A 23,039-nucleotide genomic window follows, 5' to 3' on the forward strand; every position below is an offset into this window, starting at 1 on the left:
TTTGGGTTCTGTGTAATAGGTAAATGACTGGTTTTATGGAATAAAGAGAGAATAAAGAAAACTTTTGAATTTTCAAAAACAGGTAAGACCTGGGGGGCAAGGGATGACATAATGTAATGTATAATCTGATTTTTGTCATATCACTTCAGCTTTACTTAAAACAGAATTTTGAAGAAAGCAAGCCTTTCTTCAAGAAAGGCAGTGGAAAGTCACAATTTTTTTACTCAACTATTTTGTTGCACCAGTATTTCCAAGTATAGAGCAGTTACAGATGTCTCCTTCATTACATATGTCTTTATACGTTAAATCTATCTAATTTTTTGTTGGTCTTTGAACTGTTTCACATTAAGTGAAATTTTACCCACAGACTGATTATTCTTTGAAGCACTAAAACTTTTTACATTTTAAGCATTTTTTGAGAACTTCTCTACCTTCTTTTAACAGAGTAGCACACTGAACCTAGCTTGATTGGAAATAGCTTAAAACAATAGTGTTCTAGCTTCAAGTGATACTCTCAGGTCAGTGAGGGTGTAAGGTTATTTGCCTCTACAGTAAATGGTCCTAGAGGGCTTTTAAAGTTGTCTGCTTTTTATGGTTCATTTTTTTCTCCTTTCCATATCTCCTTGACACTGATAGTGAGCTGCCTGCAGAAGCCTCTTTCCTAATTTCTATTTCTACTCTTGTAGGGTTGGCTTTTTGTCTAGGAAGGAAGTAGTAAGCTAGGGATGGACTTAAGGAACTCTTCTCTGACCAAGAACTAGTTAATGGGTACATGGCTGATTTAGATGCATTTCTGGTTATTTTCTGTGCTTTGATTTATTTTACTAATATCTCAGTTGACAGGAGAGAGGCCATGCACTGTGTTGCTTGTTATTTAAGTGATAAGGAGGACATTACCATTGACAGCATTTACTAAACTCCTATAATGTGCATAATACTACGTGCTTTATATATATTTGCTAATCTTCACAATAGTTCTATAAGTATATTGTATTATTCCTATTTTACAGGTAAGAAAATGAAGACCCAGTGTGGTTTTAAAATTAGCCGAAGGGCACTTAGTAAATGGTAAAGCGAGGAATCAAACCTAGTTTTATCTGACTCCAAAGCCAATGTTCTTTTCATACCAGGACAGGTGTTTTTCTCAAGTTCAACTCTAAAATCTATTTGATTGAAAGATTAGTCTGTAGTCTCACTCTAAGAAACAGTGAGTGCATTGGCAGTGAGTATTGGACTTTTTCCAGGTCAAAGTGTGCATGCATTTCACTAAAAGTCAAGTCACTGTTCATAACATATTTAATAAATTCTGTGAATGCACAGGCTCTGAAAAGTTTTCTCAAGGTAGTAAGTCAGTAATAGGAGAAAACTACTTAATGGAGAAATCTCCATTTCCATCTTTATTTCCCCTTTTCATAGTCTCTTTTCAATAATGTCACCCACTTAATGTGCTTCCCATTGCTCTATACCCCAACAAGTAGCACCAGGTCAAGATTTTTGCTCAAGACCATCTACTTACTCTAGAATAATCAGAAGCATTCAGGAACCTGTGGAGTAGTCTGTCTCAGCACCTGCGGGCACTTAGCTCAGGAAGCCACGCAGTAGAGCTTGGGTGTGAACTCTTCTCCCACCTTGAGTAGGAGTTTAGACTTTGAGCTTTGCATGGAACTCTCAGATATGAGTGAGATTGTGTATTTGGGCAAGGTAAGAGGCAATGTTTAGACTTTTTTAAGTGATGAGATCTGTAGTAACTTCAGGTTCTTCTTGTCCTGCTAGTCTCTTGAACTCATTAAAACATTATTACAGATGTTAGTGGCTGTGGGATTCACTTAGTATTTCAGAGATAGAAGAGGCCCTAAGATATCTAATTTAATCTTGTTTACAGATGAGTACTAAGGCCCAGAAAGATAAAGTGACTTTTGCCAGGTCACATGGTAAGATGGTTTAACCTATATTAATTTGCTACTTAAAAACTGGAGAACTACTCCTGTTTCCATGGTGAGTATAACATATAAATGTGTTACTGTCGGAAAGAGTTCACCTATGGCACAATGCATTGAAAATAGGAGAGAATTAGGGAAACAGTTGATTAACAGTTTTATAGGTTCCTTTTGTAGTTTTCCCTTAGGGGGTCTGGCCCAGAATCCTACTCAGCTACTGCTTGTATAAAGCAGTATCATTCACATAGGGCAGGCTGGAAACCCTTCTGGTGTTGATGAGCAGTAATGCCATTTTGAAAGCTTCTATTTTAAGAGGATTACTGTCCTTTAGAAATTGGCTTCTGATATTATATTAAGCCCAGAGGTATTTTAAATTGCACTGAGTCATAAGAGCAAAAATACAGAAGGAGGCAGTCACCATGAGCAGTCATCACATGCTAGGCTAACCCAATTTGGCACAGGCCATTGGAGTTCTAACTAAACAAATTGTTGTTTAAATATAATTTTACCTTATTTTACTATCAGTGGACATAACACAGATATATGGTCAGATATAGCTCTTGTAGCCCCTTTATGGTGTTAGCCCTATTTTTTATCTGTAAATTGATCGGAGACTCTCCAGAAGATATAAGTTTGGCCAACAAGTTTGGAAAGGAAACTGAGAATATTGGATCAGTTTAGCTCTTTATTTAGAAGAGAAAAAAGCACAATTAGGAGATGCTCTTAAGAAAGGTAAGACCTTTGCATAAAGGAGATTTACAGATGAGCTCCTCCCAGTTTAGCCATGGAATAGGTAATGGAAAATAGGAAGGAAGGAAGGAGGAAGGTTGGAGGGGGGAAGAAAGGGAGAGAAAAGAAATTATTTCATTAATTAATTGAGATTGGACAAACCCAAATTTGCTTGCCAGTTCTGACACTAATTAGCTGTGTAACCTTATGTAATTCATCTGAGCCTCAGTTTCCTCTATAAAAACAAGGTAATGATATCTATTATACTTGGTTGTTAAGATTATTAAATGAGAATAATGTATGTGGAAGCACCTAGTATGGTCTGGGGTGTGCCAGGGTGTCAGAAAGTTATCATTAACAGGTCTCCAGAAGCCCCTCTAGCTTTTATTGATCTCCTGTATGCTTTAGACATCTGCTGTTTCTTGTCTTTAAGATAATGCACTGCTCTGAAAGTTTGGGAAACTAATTTTCGATTGGGAACTGGTTCTGTACTTTTTCCTTTTCAACTAAAGTCTAGTTTCAGTGTTTCTGAGCTTCTTTTCAGGCTTCAACACAAATGAGGTAACAAAAGGTAAGGAAGTAAAATCCACCTTCCCCAATTCAGCTAAAAATGTATTCAAGCTCCCACCACATATTATATCCCCTACCCCAGCTATGTCTCTCCATTCTGCTCAAACACTGGCAGAAGCTACTTCAGGTCCCTTGCAAGCACTTGAGAAATAATACAGTAGTCTGCTCCCATAGTTGCCTATCTGTGTCAGCCATAGGACCCAGGTTTTCCTGTTTCTCTCAATACCTGCTCTACAAGATTCTTCAGCTATCCTGTCCTAGTGACCTGTTGCCCAACTAGGGAAGCACCACTGGCTCTCAGAGATGACTCCACACTTTTCCGTCACACCCAAAGAGTGGTGCATTAGGTCAGGCATTCCCAGCCTCTACACTCACCCACTTTCTCATTTATCAGGAATTTGACCCAAAAGAGCCTTGGCCTATCTTTGATCTAGGAAGGTGACTGCTGTGTTGCCTAATCCAGCGGATGAAACACTTTAACAAGATCAGTATTCACTTACAAATTGTTCACCTGCAACAAAATATAGATGTGTTTTAGTATTTTGTAGATAGATCAGTTTTGCTTTGGGAGAGGGGGACTTTACCTGCCCCAATATGATATAACTTACTGTTTAAAAAAGATCTTATAATGTTAAGGCTTTCTGTTTGCTAGTAGTTACACTTAAATCATATCTAGGTGTAATTATTTACAAAGGACCTTTGAGTAAAAAGTCTCAAAATGAGATTATTAATCTCATGCTACTTTGTGTTCCAGATGGAATCACATGAAAAGCATGTACCAGTCAAAATCATATACTGGTAGGATCAAGAAACCCCTCTTTCATGTCCAGAATGCTTTAATTAGTGTTAGATGAAGGGGTTAAAATCCCTTACGGGGTGTTTTTGGTTTTTAAAAACCACGCATGAAAGGCTATATGAAATTGGCCTTCCCTTTTTTCCTTCTATTCTTTGGTTTGGTGTTAATATTTAATGAGAAGACAGAGATGTTCTTTATGTGAATTCCCTAGGTATCTGGCTTTCCCATTTTTAGGATTCAGACCAAGAGTAAACACTAGCAAGTAATATAAGCATAAGAGATCATAATATTAATAATGAGAGTAGTGGGAAGTCAATGGAAACTGAAGTATAGGTGTTTTCTTCCTTTTGTTGTTTTTTAGATTTTGTATTTGATTAATAGTACAGGAAAAAAGTTTTTTAAAAAGCAACAATAAAATCTAAAAACAAAAGGCATGAACCAAGTGGGTCAGATCCTAACTACACCTCACTAACAGGGAAGAGTTACTGCATCTTTCTTGGCCTCCCATTTCTTAATTATAAATTGAAGGTACATCCTGGGGAGGAAGGAGGTGAGAATTAATATAGAAATGTCCTCATGAATATGAGTTCCTTGGAGGCAGACGCTACACATAAAAAGTTGGGGAGGGGAGGGTTCTTGTTATTATTGGTGCTAGTGTTTTGGTGCTCATGGTGATTAAATAGATTAGATTAAAACCTAAATTCCTCCCCCACTGGAACTTCTCCACCCAGAATAACACCACATCATTTTTACTGGGCTCTTTGTGTTAGCTTGTTTTTAGACCATAATTTCACTTGTGGGTTATGTAAGCCGCTCAGAGGCTGATAGCACTGAAAAAATGTTTGACTGGAATTGCTAAGCATGATCAGGTTTGTGAGGTTGTGAAAAGAGCTGAAGACTAAGCTTCCATGACCTGGGTGAAAAAATTAAAGAAAGTGTTTTGATGATGACAGGCCAGTAATGTTCTTTCAAGGTACTGAGGCAACCCAGAAGACCTGCATTCCACGACACCAAGGGCATCTCGCCAACTTCCTTGTTCGTCACATTTTGCAAAAGCCTCAAAGTTCATGGCTTTCTCAGTTTCCTCCCTGATGTTTCCTGCAGATTGGAGGTGCTTAACTGTGGTAACCCAAACACAGCTGTTTGTGTAAGTGTAAAAGGATTTCAGTTACACAATAACAGCTACAACTTTTCTGTTCTTTCAGAAAGTCTTCATTCTCAGGTAATTCTTATGAAGAGGGAAATGAATCCTGGTAGTTATTAATGAATTAATGGGGCTGTTTCAACTGGACTCATTGTGGGTCTTGCTTCACCCCTGAGTTCTGCAGCTTAGGAGCTGGAACCAGGACTCAATCCAATGTTCCTGGCTATAACATTTTTCCCCAATGTTTAGTATTCTTTTACTTTCAAACACTGCAAATTTGGAGAAAAAAAAAAAAATGCAGTGAACATCCATATGTTTACCTCTTAGATTCTACATTTTACTATATTGTTTTATCACATATCTTTCCATCTGCCTGTCCTTAATCTGTCTTATTTTTTCATGCATTTCAAAGTAAATTGCAGACATCCCTAATATTTTTTAACAGCTTTATTGAGATGTAATTCATATACAATACAATTAACCCATTTAAAATATACAAATAAATGGTTTTTAGTATTTCACAGACATATGTAACCATCACCATAATCCATTTTAGGACATTTTCATCAACCTCCAGTTCTCCCAACCTTGTTCCAGTCCCTGGCAACCATTAATCTTCCTGTCTCTATAGATTTACCTATTCTGAACATTTCATATACATGGAATCATACAATTAGTGATCCTTTCTGACTGGCATTTTTCACTAGCATAGTATTTTCAAAGCTCATCCATAGTATATCATGTGTCATTACTTCATTTCTTTTTCTTTCTAAATAATATTCCATTGTATGACTATAACACATTTTATTTATCCATTCATCAGTTGATAGACATTGGGTTGTTTCTACTTTTTGCTTTTTGGCAATTGTAAACAGTGCTGCTGTGAACATTCATGTACAAGTTTTTGTGTGAAAATGTTTTCATTTCTCTTTGGTGTATACCTGGAGAATTTCTGGGTCATATGGTAACTCTCTGTTTAGTTATTTGAGGAGCTACCAAACTGTTTTCCAAGGCAGATGCACCATGTTACATTTCCACCAGAAAAATTCCAAGGTTTGAATTTCTCCACATCCTTGCCAACACTTTTTATCATCTTCCTTTTTTAATTCTAGGTCCATAATCTTTTTATTACACCCCTTCTCTCATTGACTCCACCTTGACAGCAAGCTCCAAACCATCATGTCAATGTAATATTGTCCAACTCTTTTTGTAGCTATATGATTTGGGTCAGCTATGGACCTTACTCATATTTCTTACTTAGAAGGAAATATGCTTATCTGGGCTTCTCGAGTAGTTTCAGAGTGACATCACAGTGTTTAAAACAGAGGTTAAAAATTTGAGTTTTAAAGTCAAACAAACCTGGATTCAAATCCTTGCTACCCTATTTAATTTCTGTGTGCCTTAGGCAAGTCAGTTTACCTCACTGAGCTCCAGTTTCCTCATCTGTAAAGTGAATATAATACCTACTACCTTCTTAGAATTGTAGAAATGTATTTGCATGGTACGCACTGAATAAACAGTAGCACTGCCGCTGCTACTTTTTAATCTCTTCTAACAGTATATATGAGCCATGTTTAATATCAAATAAGATTCCCCAGCATTCCTGAAAGACTGTATAATTTGTAGACCAAGAGGTTGGGGCAGTTAGCCTATGGAACACATGCCAAGATGTCACATGGGTCTGCTTTCTTCAGCAAACAGGCTGGTTGCTACCACCATGATCCCTTCTCTGCCACTAACATCAGTCCTTAGCTTTGGAAAATTCCTTGCTTCCAGGCCTAGCCTTTCCCTTAAATCCCAGCAGACTTATACAGTGGACACCCCTTTTTAAAAGTCCCTCTCTGGTGAGGCGAGAGAATGATGAAAATCATCAAACACTAAAAACACCACAAAGCAATGGGTTTAAATGTATAAAAATAATTAATTAACATATTAATAATATATTAACATAATCCTCTTTCATTCTCCCTCTTTTTTACTCACTTACAGCCACACTAGCCCATCTTGAGAACTTTATACTTGCTATTCCTTCTACTTTAAGATGCCTTGCCCCAACCCTCTATATTCACCAGGCATATTCATATCATCATTCGAGTTTCAACTCTCATTGTTGAAGAGCGTTGAACAGAGAAGAAGCCTTCCCTGATGATCATTCCAACCTAACCAGCCACCAGGCACTCTTCTGTATACCCCTAGTGGTCTTATTTGGTTTACTTATCCATCTGTGCAGTCATCTTATTTTTTCTGCCTCTTCCCCACATCTCCCCCATCTCCCATTTTAGAATGTAAACTTCTAAGGATAGGATTTCTGTCTTGTTTACGACAGTATTCCCAGTACTTTGAATATACCTGACATACAGCAGGCTTTCAGTAAATATTTGTGGACTGAGATGTCCTAGATACTGTGCTTGGCCATGGGAATGATGGGCTATTAATCGTAAACATCCAGGTGAGTGACCTGTCCAGTGTCAGAATAAGCTACTGGTGAGTGCTAGGTCAGTTTCCATTTATGTACTGTTTATCTTTTGATGAGAACTGCTTAAGTTTTTGCCTCTCCCATATGCTGCATAGAACAGAATAAGAACTGCCTCATTTATTATAGGTTTGCTCAAAGCTAACAATGGCTGCTGGCATTGCTACAAATACTCTGTGTTGAGAAGAATGTGAAAGAGCCATGTTGCTGCTGTGTTATGGCCTTATGATAAGTTGTACCCACTAGCATGCCCTGATACCCCAGGCTACTCAATTTCTTTGTTATTTTATTTTCTTCCTTTGCAGAATGAGTTTTGGGAATTGGATGTGAATAATACCGGGGAAAAATACAGAATGCCTAAAAGTCTAACTTTTCCCCCCTTCTTAGATGTGAACGATTAGAAGAACAACTAAATGACCTAACAGAACTCCACCAGAATGAAATCTTGAACTTGAAGCAGGAATTGGCCAGCATGGAAGAGAAAATTGCATATCAGTCCTATGAACGGGCCCGGGACATCCAGGTTAGCATGAAGGATTAGATGTAAAAGCAAAAGATTAACAGAAAGTAGAATGGTAGTTGCCCAGGGCTATGGTGATGGGGAATTAGGGGGATTATTGCTTAATGGGTACAAAATTTCAGTTTTACGAGATGAAAAGATCTATGAGACGAATGGTAGTGATGGTTGCACAATAATATGAATGTGTTTAATACCACTTAACTGTATACTAATGGCTAAAACAATAAATTTTATGTTATATGTATTTTACCACAATAAAAAAAGAGAAAAGGAATTAAGTACTGATACATTCTACAACATGAATGGATCTGGAAAACATGCTCAGTGAAAGAAACCAGTCACAAAAGGCCACATATTATATGATTCCATTTATATGAAATGGCCAGAACAGGCAGATATATGGAGACAGAAAGAAGATTAGTGGTTGCCAGGGGCTGTGGGAAGGGGGAATGGAAAATGATAACTAAGGGCTAAGGGGTTTCTTTTTGGGATGATGAAAATGTTCTGGAATTTTTATAGTAGTGATGCTTGTACAACATTGTGAATTTACTAAGTGTCACTGAATTGTATGCTTTAAAATGGTAAATTTTATGTTATGTATTTTACCACAAAAAGAAGTTTATAAAAAAAAAAGATGGGGCAAGTAGCATATCAAAAGAAGCTAGTACCAACTGTACTACACCTGCTCCTCAAATGAGGTGTATTTCTCAAAAATCTATGCCATTTGAAGGTGGTAGGCTTGCGTGAGTCCTGGGAAATGTTTCTTAGGATCATAGTGGTCTCAATCTAAGGAAAACCACATGCCTTACATCTGTTACTGCTTCAGGAGCTGGCTCTGACAAGTCTCATGGCCATCTTGCCTATCTTCTCCTTCTATAGCTGAGGGGGCTTTTGTCCTAGCTGCCAAATCCACATCTTTTACAGGCACATTGCCAGGCAATTTGCAAAAATAACACAAGATAGTAATGTTTAAAGCTAGTAGCCCTCTAGTTTATTCTATGAGAAAATAGAATAGTTAACTTTTTCTCATCCCAGTTGGGGCTTACTTCTTAGGGAACAGTTGGTTTTATACGAAGGCATCTTGGAATTAGTCTTAGAGAAGGGAAGTGGTCCAGGAAAGTTGTATTACAGTGGTCTAGAATAATCAAGAGAATGTCTACGTCATTTGCCCAGCTGCCGTCTTCTCCAGGCCCCTGGAGTTCCGTTTGTGTTTTAGTTTTTTCCCCAATATTATAGTGGTCTGGGAAGTATACATTGTCCATTCTCTAGCTAGCTTCAGTCTGAAGTTGCCTGGCCTTCACTTCAAATCCTAAGAAACCAGGACCCATTGAAACTAAGACCAGAAAAACACAGGGCTCCTACCACTGCTAAACTTTGAAGAGTGTCAAACCATAACTAAGGAAATAGATTGTGTCTTTTGAGTGTTGTGGTAAATTTCATTTGAACTCATGGGTAAAGTTATATAGTTCTAGCCTTGAGGGAAGCAGATCACTTGTAATGTTTGGTCTAGTATTTGGGCATCGTGCCCTTTTTACAGAGATCACTCTTAAAAAGAGGAGTATATTTGAAAGACAGAGCAGGGAGCCCTTTCCACTAATGTTGGGAATTTACTCGACTTGAAAAACACCAGGTTGTGTTTACAAGGATGTCCAAAGGATGTTCACCTCTCCATTGTTATAGTGGATGAGTTGAAAATAAGTCTCTCCAATAGGGAACTGGCTGAATAAACTGTGACATATTCATACTATAAAGTACTATGTAGCAGTTAAAAAGAATGAGGTGAATCTCTATGTATTGATATGGAGAAATTGCCAAGACTCACTGTTGAGGGAAAAAGGCGTATTATGGATCAGTTCCTATAGTATGGTACTATTTATATTAAGATAGAATATCAAAACATAATTCTGTACATTTTCCTAGGCACATATATTAATACACTTAAACTCAGGCGAAAGAATGAACAACACACCAAATTAACAATATTACTTCAAGGGCAGAGACTAGAATCAAGGAAAATATCAAGAGACTTTGTGTCTTATTTGAAATTTTTTATGTCGAATAAGTATGTGTGTCCTGTGCAACTTAAATTAATAATTTTTAAATGAAAAAGAGAAAATCGTGTATTTGAGGCCTTGTCATTAAAATGTTCAAGACCAAATCTAATTGTGGCCACTGCTTCCTGTGAGCCATCCTATAGGAATGCAGTGGAGGGCAGTTTAGGTGCATAATAGTTGGCTGGAATAGTGAGTTATGCATTTGGCCTCTCATATTCAAGGCTCTGTTTGCTTTGTTTATTTGTTTATAACAAAAGTCAGATTTTATTTGAAATCATGTACCACAGAGTAGGTTACTGGCCTAAAAGTTACCACACCTTTGGAAAATATTTGCAGAAAAGGCAATAGTGTGACTATGCTAAATCCATTTAAGCTTTCGTTTTTAAAAAAATTAAATTCATTGGGGTGACATTGGTTAATAATATTTTATAAATTCCAGGTGTACAACTTTGTAACACATCTATATATTCTTTTTTCTGCTCACCACCAGAAGTCTAGTCTCCTTCCATGATCTTTTGACTCCCTTAACCCTCGTCATCCTCCCCCAGCCCCTGCTTCCCCCCTGATAAACACCATTCTGTTTCCTGTATCTATGAGTTTACTTTCTTGTTTGTTTTGTTTGCTCATTTATTGCTTTTTTTTTTTATATCTCACACGTGAATGAAATCCTATGGTTCTTGTCCTTTCCATCTGACTCATTTCACTTTAACATAATACTCTCAAGATCCATCCATGTTGTTGTAAATGGCAATAGTTTATCTTTTTATGGCTGAGTAATATTCTGTTGTATATGTGTGCTGCATCTTTATCCAGTCATCCGTCAAAAGATACCTGGGTTGTTTGCATGTTTTGGCTATTTTAAATAATGCTGCAGTGAACATAGGGTTACATATATCTTGATGAATAAGTGTTTTCAAATTGTTGGGGTCGATACCGAGAAGAGAGATTGCTGGGTCATATGATAGCTCTATTCTTGATTTTTTAAGGAACCTCCATACTGTTTCCATAGTGGCTGACCAATTTACAGCCCCACCAGCAGTGTACTAGGGATTCCTTTTCTCCACATCCTCTCCAGCACTTGTTATTTCTTGTTTTATTGATAACAGCCATTCTAATGGGTATGAGGTAGTACCTCATTGTAATTTTGATTTGCATTTCCCTTATAGCTAGTGGTGTTGAGCATTTTTTCATATGTCTGTTGGCCATCTGTATGTCTTTCTTTAAAAAATGTTTAGTCAGGTCCTCTGCCCATTTAATTAGATTGTTTGTTTTTTATTGAGTTGTATGAGTTTTTCATGTATTTTGGACATTAGCCCCTTATCAGAGGTATCATTTGTAAATATCTTCTCCTATTTGGTTGGCTGTCTTTTTGTTTTGTTGATGGTTTCTTTTGCTGTGCAGAAGCTTTTTAGTTTTATGTAATCCCATTTATTTTTGCTTCCCTTGCCTATGGGATCAAGTTCACAAACACCACTCTGAAACCAAGGTCCGTAAGTGTAGTGCCTACGTTATCTTCTATGTGTCTTATTGTTTCAGGTCTTAACATTCAAGCTTTTAATCTATTTTGAGTTAATTTTTGTGTATGGTGTCAGTCTGGTTTCATTCTTTTGCATGTGGCTTTTCAGTTTTCCCATCACCATTATGAAAATGGAGACTTCTCTTTCTCCATTGTATGTTTTTGGCTCCTTCATTGAAAATTAGTTGCCCATGTATGTGTGGGTTTATTTCTGGACTCTCAATTCTGTTCCATTAGTCTCTGTGTCTTTTTCTCTGCCACTACCATACTGTTTTGGTTACTGTGGCATTGTAGTATAGTTTGAAGACAGGGAGTGTGATACCTCCAGCTTTGTTCTTTTTTCTCAGAATTGTTTTGGCTATTTGAAATCTTTTGTGGTTGCATACAAATTTGAGGATTTTTTTGTTCTATTTGAGAAATACCATTGAGATTTTAATAGGGATTACATTAAATCTATATATTGCTTTAGATGTACATATTGCCGTGCCTAGATGGGTGGAGCAGGGGGCCCAGTTCACAGTTTTGCAGCCCCACTGGACTGTTTAACAGTGTTAACTCTTCCAATCCATGAACGTGGAATATCTTTCCATTTATTTGTCTTCTTCAGTTTCTTTCAACAATGTCTTGTAGTTTTCATAGTGCAGGTCCTTTATTTCTTTTGCTAAAATTCCTAGGAATTTTATCCTTTTTATTGTGATAGTAAATGGAATTGTTTTCTTCATTTCTGTTTCTGATATTTCGTTGTTAGTATACAGGAGTGCAACAAATTTTTGTATATTGATTTTGTATCATGAACCTTTACTGTGCTGTTTTCAATAGCTTTCTCGTGGAGTCTAGGGTTTTCAATATAGAGAACCATATCATCTGCAAATAGTGACAGTTTTACTTCGTCATTCCCAATTTGGATGCCTTTTATTTCTTTCTCTTGCCCAATTGCTCTGGCCAGGACTTCCAGTACTATGTTGAATAGCAGTGATGAGAGTGGACACCCTTGTCTTGTTCCTGATCTTAGAGGAAAAGCTTTCAGTTTTTCACCATTGAGCATGATATTAGCTAAGGATTTGTCATATATGGCCTTTGTTATATTGAAATACTTTCCTGCTATACCCATTGTATTGAGTGTTTTATCATAAATGGATGTTGTATCTTGCCAGATGCTTTTTCAACACCTATTGATATGATCATAAGATTTTTATCTTTTATTTTGTTAATAGTATTGATTATTTGCATATGTTGAACCATTCTTACATCTCTGGAATGAACCCTACACGATTATGACATATTATCTTTTTAATGTATTGTTATATTTGATTCGCTAATATTTTGTTTAGGATTTTTGTATTTACGTTCATCAGAGATGATATTGACCTGTAATTTTCTTTTTTTTGTGTTGTCCTGATTTTCGTATCGGAGTAATGTTGGCCGTGTAACATAAGTTAGGAAGTATTCTCTTCTTTCAATTTTTTGGAAGAGTTTGAGAATGATAGGTATTATATCTTCTTTGAACATTTGGTAGAATTCACTAGTGAAGCCATTTGGTCTTGGACTTTTGTTTTGGGGGAAGCTTTTGATCACTGTTTCAATTTCCTTACTAGTGATGAGTCTATTTAGGTTTTCTAGTTTTTCATAGTTCAGTCTAGAAAGGTTATATATTTCTAAGAATTTGTCCATTCCTTCTTAGTTATCAAACATGGAGACATAGAGCCTTTCATAGTATTCTTGTATATTCTTTTGTATTTATGTGGTGTCTGTTGTAACTGCTTTCATTTCTAATTTTATTTGAGTATTTTCTCTTTTTTTTTTTTTTTAGTGAGTCTAGCCAGAGGTTTGTCAGGAGAACTAGCTCTTTGTTTCATTAATTTTTTCTATTGTCTTTTTATTCTTTATTTATTTTCTCTCTAATTTTTATTATTTCCTTCCTTCTGCTGACTTCGGACTCCATTTTTGTTTGTTTGTTTGTTTTTCTAGTTCTTTTAGGTGTAATGTTAGACTGTTAATTTGGGATTTTTCTTATTTCTTGAGGTAGGCCTATAATGCTATAAATTTCCCTCTTAGTACCACTTTTGCTGCATCCCAGAATTTTTGGGATGTTGTATTGTCATTTGTCTCTATGTATCTTTCTATCTCTCATTTTTTCTTTGACCTAATATTTGTTCAGTAGCATGTTGTTTACTCTTCACATATTCATGTTTTCTTTCCAGCTTTCTTCTTGTAGTTAATTTCCAGTTTCATACCATGCGGTTCAGATAATATGCTTGTAGATTTCAGTCTTCTTAAATTTCTTTCAACTAATTTTGTGCCCTAACATACGGTCTGTTTTTGAGAATGTTTAGTGTGTACTTGAGAAGAATGTGTATTCTGTCATATGTGATAAAGTTCTATAAATATCAAATATGCCCTTTGCTCTAATGTGTCATTTAAGGCCGATATTTCCTTGTTGACCTTCTGTTTAGATGATCTATTCATTGTTGTCTGTGGATGTTCAGGTCCCCTACAATAATTGTTTTGGGTTTTTTTGGTCAGTTTCTCCCTTTAGGTCTGTTAGTAATTGCTTTAAATATTTTGGTGCTCCTAGGTTGAGTGCATATATATTGATAGGTATTATATCTTCTTGATGAATTTAATCTTATCATTATAAAATGTCCATTTTTGTCTCTTGTTATCTTTTTTATCTTGAAATCTATTTTGTCTGATATATATATGGCTACACCCACTTTTCTCTGCAATTTGCTTGGAGTATCATCTTCCACCCCTTCACTTTGAGCCTGTGTTTGTCACTGTAGCTGAGATGGGTCTTCTGAAGGTAACATATAGTTGGGTCTTATTTTTTAATTTGTTTTACTACTCTTTGCCTTTTGATTGATGAGTTCCATCTATTTACATTTAGAGTGATTATTGATATATGAGGACTTACTACAGCCATTTTATGTTTTGTTTTCTGGTTGCTGTGTCTCTACTTTATTTCTTTTCCCTTGTGTTTCTATTTTAGTTTGGTAGTTTTCTATGATTTTTCTTCTGTTTCCTCTTTTTTTATGTTATGTGTCGCAGCTCTAGTGTGTGTGTGTGGGTGTGTGTGTGTGTGGTTTCTGTAAAAAAAGTTTCATACATATAGTAGTCTTATTTCTTCTGATTGCATCTTCATTCACCTGTGCAAGTTAAGTTCTTTTCATCCTCTCCTTTAATGTTTTTGTTGTCACAAATTATCCCTATTTATGCTGTATATTCATTTCCAAATTGCAGAAGTTATAGTTTTTTTAATGCTCTTTTTCTCTTTTAACTTATGCTATATTTTTGTTTAATACCCTATTCTGAAATAGAGTCGCAATTTCCTGCTTCTGTCTGTCATCTTACTCAAAGTTTATATTCTTTCATCTTTTTGTTTCAGGTAGAAGATCTCCTTTCAACATTTCTTATAATGCAGATCTTGTGGTAGTAAGTTCCCTAAGCTTTTGTTTGTCTAGGAAAGCCTTTATTTCTCCTTCATATTTAAAAAATACCTGTCCGGATATTTCATTCTTGGCTGGTGGTTTCTCTTCAATATTTTGAATATTTCATTTTATTCTCTCCTAGCTTGTAGGGTTTCTTCTTTTAAAAGTCTGATAGTAATCTAATAGAATTTCCTAAAAGATTAGCCGTTTTTTCCTTGGCTGCCTTGCAGATTCTTTCTTTGTCATTAACTTTTCACAACTTTAATATAAGTGTCTTAGAGAAGTTATTTTTACATTAAGATAATTAGATGTTTTGTTAGCTTCTAGAATTCGAGGGTCCAACTCCACAGGTTTGGGAAGTTTTCATTGATTATTTGTTCCCTTCTCCTCCTCTTCTGGTATACCTATTATGCATATGTTGCTCTTTCTGATAGAGTCAGATAATTCTTGTAGAGTTCTTTAATTTTTTTTTTTTAATTCTTAGTTCTCTCTCTTCTTCCTCCTGGGTTATTTCTAGATTTCTTGTCTTTGAACTTGCTGATCGTGTCTTCCATCTCCTCTGCTGTTTCCAGTGCTCTCTAATGTATTCTTCATCTCATTTATTGAGTTCTTCAGCTCCAGAATTTCTGGTTGGTTCTTTTTTATAGTTTTAATCTCTTTAGTAAAGTACTCCTTTTGTTCATTAATTTTCTTTCTGAGTTCATTGAACTGCCCTTCTGACTGAATTCTCTTGTTATCTCATTGAGCTTCTTCATAACTGCAATCTTAAATTCTCCGTCATTATAGTCACAATTTTCAATGACTTTGAGTTTGGTTTCTGAGAAACTTTTCATTTCCTTTCTGTGCTCCCGTGTTACCTTGATTGTTCATAGTGTTTGAAGGATTATTTCTCTGCACATTTTAGGTAGTGAGCTCCTTTCTTGTTTAGTTACTGTTTTGCTCTCAACAAATAAGTGGGTTGATAGGTAGCATACTTCCTCTTGTTTTCCAGTGGATGGTGTTAGAGCACAACTTTTTGTTTTCTCTTACCTGAACTATTTGCGCCTCTGGTATTGCAAGTGAAGCAGCATCGCTTCAGTTAAGGAAAATGCTGCATAAGCACTGGGATGGTGAGCATCCCCTCTGTGACTAGCTTGCCTTACTTACAGGACACCACCACTGTGATGGGGGTATGTGGCAGGTGGTGGAAAACCAGTTTTGTGAGCTCTCAGAACTACCTCCTTTTTACTAGTGGTTGTTGGCCCCAGTGCCATGCTTAGATGGATGGGGCAGGGGGGCACGTTCACAGTTTTGCGGCCCCACTGTACTGTTTAAGATCTCAGTTTTCTCTTCTTGGCTCTGTTGGGTGGGACAAGGCAGGCAAGTTCGTGATCTCACAGCTACTTGGCAACAACCTCTGTGTTGCTCCAGGCTCTTCAAATGCTCCCGTGTGTGGATCTTTCAGGTGTGTTTGTATGTTGAGCAGGGGACCCCTTGTGAGTTATAGTTGTCCAACTTGCTGTAAATTTAAGGGGAGAAACAAAGGAGTCTTCTTAATCCAGTGCAATGCTGTCATCACTCTTTAGCATATTTAAAATCATTATCAAAGCTCAAGATGCATCTGGCTTGCTCAAGGGGCATGTCTGCTACACAGAGTACTCGTGAGCAGAGGGCTTAACTGTTCCCTGTTCTGGTCCACAGGAGGCCCTGGAGGCATGTCAGACCCGCATCTCCAAGATGGAGCTGCAGCAGCAGCAGCAGCAGGTGGTACAGCTAGAAGGGCTGGAGAATGCCACTGCTCGGAACCTTCTGGGCAAACTCATCAACATTCTTCTGGCAGTCATGGCAGTCCTTTTGGTCTTTGTCTCCACGGTAGCCAACTGTGTGGTTCCTCTCATGAAGACTCGCAACAGGACGTTCAGCACTTTATTCCTTGTGGTTTTCATTGCCTTTCTCTGGAAGCACTGGGATGCCCTCTTCAGCTATGTAGAACGGTTTTTTTCCTCCTCCAGATGATGCTGGCAAAAGAAGGCAGTGCTCCCCTACCCTCTGGTGAGTGCATGCAGCGAAGAATTAGACAGCAACTTACCTACTCTGAAGTTTTCTACAACAACAAAAGAGTTGAGTGAATCTGTTTACATTTAGAATAATGTTTTTTTCTTCAAGAGACGCAATTGCAATAGTATTTTTTAGATTTTATCCAAGAAGTTTTTTGGGCAAAAATCTTGGATCATTTTTATGTAGCATGATTTTCCTTGGGATGCAAATCTTAAACAGTCCTTTAACATGAACCAACAATCTGGAGCACACTGAAGGGCATCTAAATTGTGGCTTGAAGGACTGTACTAAAACCCACTAAAAATATGAGAAAACCTGATTAGGGAAACCAGTTAAACCTAACACCCTGCCTTGTCTGGGCTCACCACCTCTCCCCCTCCCAGACTAACTTTACTGTGAAATCCTACCACATTCCTTGTCTGAATTTTTGGATTCAGGGTGGATTTTTCTTGTCCGTGGAAGAACACATGGATCTCTCTGGCTTCCTCAAGTTGGCCACTCATGCTAACCCTGGAAGTGTGGTCACTTTTGAACCTGGTCCCTTAACCTTTGCTAGGATGCAAAAGTGAGAGCATCATGTTCCCACAGGATCACTGCACAGTCCTACTACAGTATTTTGAAGTAGCCCTCCAAATACTTAATTTTAAGCAAAATCCCATGGCCGCACTTTTAAGGTTTTTTTAAAATACGTGTATAGTCACCAATTAAAAAAAAATCCGAACAGCATACTTGAAGAATGTAATACTCAAACTCTCAGTGCTTCCTTATGGTTTCTAATAGGATTTTTTATTATTGTTATTATTATTATTGGGTTTTTTTGGAAAGGGTTGGGAGGGTCTTTTATTTTTCCTTTGAAATAAAGAAGTGATGTTTTTAAATGAAGAAATGTGTGGATATTTAAGTGTGCTGCTCCCTCTTGTCTTGAAACAGTTTGAGTAAAGGAAGACTTGCTATAAATGCTGCCCTCTGATGCCCTTGTTTTGTGATGCAGCTTAAACTCTCTCCTCTGGCTGCTGCTGCTGCTTTTTGCCACCCCCACACCACCGCTTCATGGGCTTGGCTTGGTTGGAGAGGAAAGGGGTGTGCAGGGAGAGGGGGAGGCTGTTTCCATAAACCAGCATTTTTTTTGCCCCAAGAAAATGTTCACCCAGTGACCTTGAACTGGGATTGTCTTTAAGGAAAAAAATGAGATTATATTATGAGAGTCATAAATAATTCCTTATGTTTCCTTAATTTATTTTTAACATCCCTTAATTACTGAAACCAAAGTGATGTGGAATCTTCTGTCTGCATTTTGGCCCCAGCATCCTTAATTTCAAAGCTTTATTTTGTCTGCCTGAGAGAATTGATTCTCCCTTAAGAGCAGAGACGGAATAGTCAGGTTAGAAGGACCCAGGTTTGGGGTGTAAAATGCTGTCAGCTTCCTATTCATATAGACTGACTTAACATAACTATGCTCAGTGGATTTTTATAGACAATTTAGAAAAATGAACTGAGATTTCTTCCCTATCCTATAACCAGTTCCACCATCCTAGTAGAACTTGGGCTTTTAGAGCTTATCTAGAAAACTTGGCTAATCTTTTCATATTCATGGTATTGAATCACAAATTCTGTTCCCTCTTCGCCTCAGCTCTGTACCACCAAGTGATGAGCCAGGGGCATATGATATGCTCCAGGAAGAGTAGCAGAGCATGCTTTGCCTATTTCCCTCATTTCAGGAAATTCCTTTGAAACTAGATTAGCATTGCCTTGTCCGCCTGAGAGCATGGTTTACACCACAGCTCCAGCCTCCTGTGGCTTTGGCAAGCTGGCCTTCTCAGAGTCAGCATGTTGTTTCCATAATCATTTTGATATTTTAACTCAGGTACCCCAGTCTTCACTGCATCCCCAGATGATTGTAGTATACCTGTTAGCTCTGTTGACCTCTCAAAATTAGTGCTCAGAGCAGAGACCACAGAGGTAATTTTTCTTTTAAAAAGTAATTGGAACCAATTCATGTTCAAGCCAAAAACAAATTGTTCCCAAGCCTATGTATTTAAAATGTTAACTTTGCCTAAAAATATTACAGTGACTTTAGGCAGACGTGCCAAAGGACACCGTGACCTTGTCGAACTAGCACAGTTTCTCCTTTTTGCTTTAGCTTAATGACTCAGAGTAGAGAAGAGAGCCACGCAAAGTTATTAAAAAGATGTTCTAGCCACAGTCCTCCAGTTTTTCTAAGATGGAACCTCAACTGTATAGAGGCTACTAAGTTTTGTGGGCACTGGAAGTCACTGTGATCGATGGATCGAAATTGTTCCATTTGCCTTGGGACACTTTCTATCAAAGGAAGGTTTTCGCCTCTGGAAAACCCCCTGAGCTCCCAGCCAAACATGCCCATGCTAACTTTCCATCATCCTCTCTCAAACTGTCTTAGGAAGGACCTTTAGGCTAAGTCAGGCACAATAATGGCCTTCTAGCTTTCTTGTCCCCTGACTGTTCATCAGGCCCAACAGTTGTCTGCATTTAATGCTATTTGTAACCTTGAATCTGTTTTGATGCCTTTCCCCATTTTCTGCTGCCCATAACCTATTGCCTTTGAGTTTCTTTGCGTTGTGGCTCTTCTTGGATTCTCTGGTCTATTCAGATTTCTTCTATAATGGTTCAATAATTGTTCTGTGGGTGGAAACTTCCCCTCGCTTTAATGCTTCTTCTCTTTTAAAGACTACGTGCATTCCCTTTGAAACGAAGCATTCCTGGATTACTTGTTAGTAGATGCGTGAGGCTGGTTGTGGTAACCTGGGTGACTCTTCAGGTTGTAGAACAACTAACATTTTACCTTTTTTATAATTAAAGGGCACTTCTGTCTGCTCCAACTTTGATTCCTTGGTAAATATTCAGTGCGTCCTAGCAAGGAAGGCTTTCTACTTCATTGACTCCTTAAGAAGCAAAAGTAGGCTCAGTTTTACACTTTGCTGACTGGGGTCCTTTCTCTCCTCTGTACCCCTTCTACCCAACTGAGGTAAAAATCTGATGCCAAGAAAAGCACTGGGATCAAGCCTTCCTTGCTAGCCATGTCTTGATAATGAGCATATTTTCATGTTGTTTTCACTGCATTTGGTTTTGTTTCTGATTTCATATTCCTCTGAGGTATAGTCAGATTAAATGCTGAATTCCGAGTGAGTTCCAGTGAGGAGCTGCCTTTCACCTTTGGAAAATATGCATCCAAAACAAAACCAAATGTTATGATCAACAAATTGACAAAGGCAAAATTATGGTTCCCACCCCCAACTGAAACTGGGGATTTTGAAAGTGGCTCTAAGAGTTAACATTTCTGTCTGTGTATTGTGTATGCTAGGTGATACCCTTAGTAGGATTGACTACTAGACTGTAAGTGTGTTTTATTAAAGTATGTAAGAATAAAAACTCACTTGCACGAATTGAAAAGTACAGAAATGACACTTGTGAACGTGTGAACGTTAACACTGTAGTTGATAGATTTTAAGCTGCTAATTGTGAGAGAGAATTACATTTATGTTTTGTCTGTTTGCTGCAGATTCTCAGCAGCACTTTTACTGTACATACAAATTGAAATAAAGACCTCAGCTATTAACGAGGTGGTTGGACTCGGGTTTGTTTTGCTCTTTATTTTTGCATATTCAGTTTCCAGTTACAAGTTTGTGAGTCCTAAAACTTTCCACTGGTTTGTGCATTAGAAACTGTATGTTGTGCATGCGTGTGTGCATATGTGTGTATGTTTAGCCAGTATCTTAAAACTGTAACTCATAGTTCAGTGGCTGTCACTGTCTCCCTGGATTTTATACACATTTTGGATTGGCACCCTGCCACAATTCCTTTACACTGGTAAGGAAGACTGCCTTTTAGTCCTTTGGAGGGAGTTCTTTAGAAGCAGTACCCCCAAATTCAACATCTGAAGACCTCAAAATGGACATAATAATCCCTGTCGACTCTTACAAGGCTTTGTTAATAAACAAATGTTATGATAGGTATATAAACATACTTTGCAAAATATTTAGCATTTGAAGTTCTATGTACATGTAAGCGATTATTATCTAGCCTAATTCCACCTATGGTTATAGATGAAGTAATTTCTATTACAGCTTTTCCTTGATGATCTCTGGGAGGCCTCTGGAAATCCAGAAGCTTAATCTTGCTTTTGACAGAGTACCAAGCAGGGACCTGATGACTTAGAACTTCACAGCCCTAATCTATACGTCGAGATATTTGGGCCACACTTCTGGTTTACTAGCTCTGTGCCTCCAACATCTGTGAAGTAGAGATATCACACCCATCTTAATCCAACCTAGTAGATGTCGTGAAAATAAAGGCCTCTTGTGAAAGCTTTTAAAATTGCTGTGAGAATGCCATTAAGCTTCTTGAACACGTGCAGGTTGTACATTGGCCAATCCAAAGGGCCTCCGTAAGTAAATTACACTGTGAAGGATACATCCTAGTGTGGTACAGTGCATAATAGGTACACAGGGCAGCCCTGATTATAGGTGATACATAATTTCAAAGCCTCCTTTATTTTCATCCATTAAAAACTTTGGAGAGTAGAAGGCTGGTAACAAATCTGAGAAGCTGCAGTAAAGAAAACAGATTGAGGAGGTTGGGGAAGGTATGACCAACTAGAAAATGTATGCCTCACCTAATAGATTCAAATGTATTAATTTTAAACTCCATGAACTAAACTAAACATTTACCAACTTGTGGCCCCCAATCTAGGTAAAGAGGAATAGCTAACATTTATCGAATAATTACTGAGTGCCAGGCATAATGCTTGGTACTCGGCATGCAGTTCTCACTTGATTCTTCCACAGTCTTACACAGGCAGTGTCATCCTCAACGTGCGGGTAAGGACACTGAAACTTGAGTTAAATGAATGTGATGGAAAATAGATCTGTGTAACATATGTAATATGTAACAAAAGGTGGATGTCCACAATGTGTCAATATAAGAGTTAATACAAACGAAGAAGAAAAATGAATTCAGTAGAAAATAGGCAAAGATTATGAAGAAATAGTTCACAGAAAAAGAAAGAAATCACCAATAAGCATTCAAAAGAAAATGTTCAGCCTTGTATAAATCAGTGAATTTAATGGAAAAAAATAAAGCCAGTTGTAGAATAGTATCTTGTCTCATTTATGTTGAAAGCATTTTTGTTTGTATAAAGATATGTATGTAAATATATAGAAACGAAACTACACATTAAACTGTCCCCAGTAGTTATTTCTGAGAAAGGTAGTGGGAAAGATGATGGAAGAACAGGACTTTTATGTTTGACTCCTATAAAATATGAATCTCATAATATGAATGTATTTGTATATTTTTAATTAAAAATATCAAAACTTTTTTTTAAAGAAAATAATAAGTCCATTGAATAGAGGTGAAAAAAGGGTTGATAGTGTTCTAATTCTAGATTATAATGGGCCATCTTTTGCTTTAGGGTTGTTTTAGAAGGGGCTGTGGACCAAGTTTGGACCACCCATTGGACTTTCTTCCAACCCTGGATTTCTAGGCTTGGTGGTCAAATGGATGTCTTGCTGCCATAAGACACATATGAAGAAGTGTGCTTACAGTGGCTGATATAGCCTATTCAGTTCAGCCCTTCATTCATCCAGCAGCATTTGAGAGCCATTCTGTGTTCAAGACTGGGCTGTGGAGATGTGCTAACTCAAGGAAAAAGGAATTTGGTAGAAGGAGATAACATGTTGTAATACAGTGAGAAGCCATGTGTGGGAGTGAAGAGGAGGAAGCAATCCTGACAAGACAATGGGGAAAGGCTCCATGGAGGATGTTATGGTATCTGGGCTGAGAGATGATGGGTTTTTGATG

At 37.4% G+C, this 23,039-nt stretch overlaps 1 protein-coding gene across 9 annotated transcripts in view; it reads left to right on the forward strand.

The window, feature by feature from the left end:
* The window catches only part of TMCC1 (transmembrane and coiled-coil domain family 1), a 185,777-nt gene extending 164,968 nt beyond the window's left edge, over nt 1-20,809 (forward strand). For all 9 annotated transcript variants that reach the window (XM_023536831.1, XM_023536832.1, XM_011370525.2 and 6 more), the window contains 2 exons: nt 8,037-8,172; nt 16,848-20,809. In XM_023536831.1, coding sequence (XP_023392599.1) covers nt 8,037-8,172; nt 16,848-17,162 — 451 coding nt within the window. In that variant the 3' untranslated portion in view covers nt 17,163-20,809. The remainder of the gene's footprint in view (nt 1-8,036; nt 8,173-16,847) is intronic.
* Nucleotides 20,810-23,039: the final 2,230 nt, after the last annotated feature.

The sequence above is a fragment of the Pteropus vampyrus genome, unplaced genomic scaffold, assembly GCF_000151845.1.
Source record: "Pteropus vampyrus isolate Shadow unplaced genomic scaffold, Pvam_2.0 Scaffold171, whole genome shotgun sequence".
In the NCBI taxonomy this organism is placed as follows: Eukaryota; Metazoa; Chordata; class Mammalia; order Chiroptera; family Pteropodidae; genus Pteropus; species Pteropus vampyrus.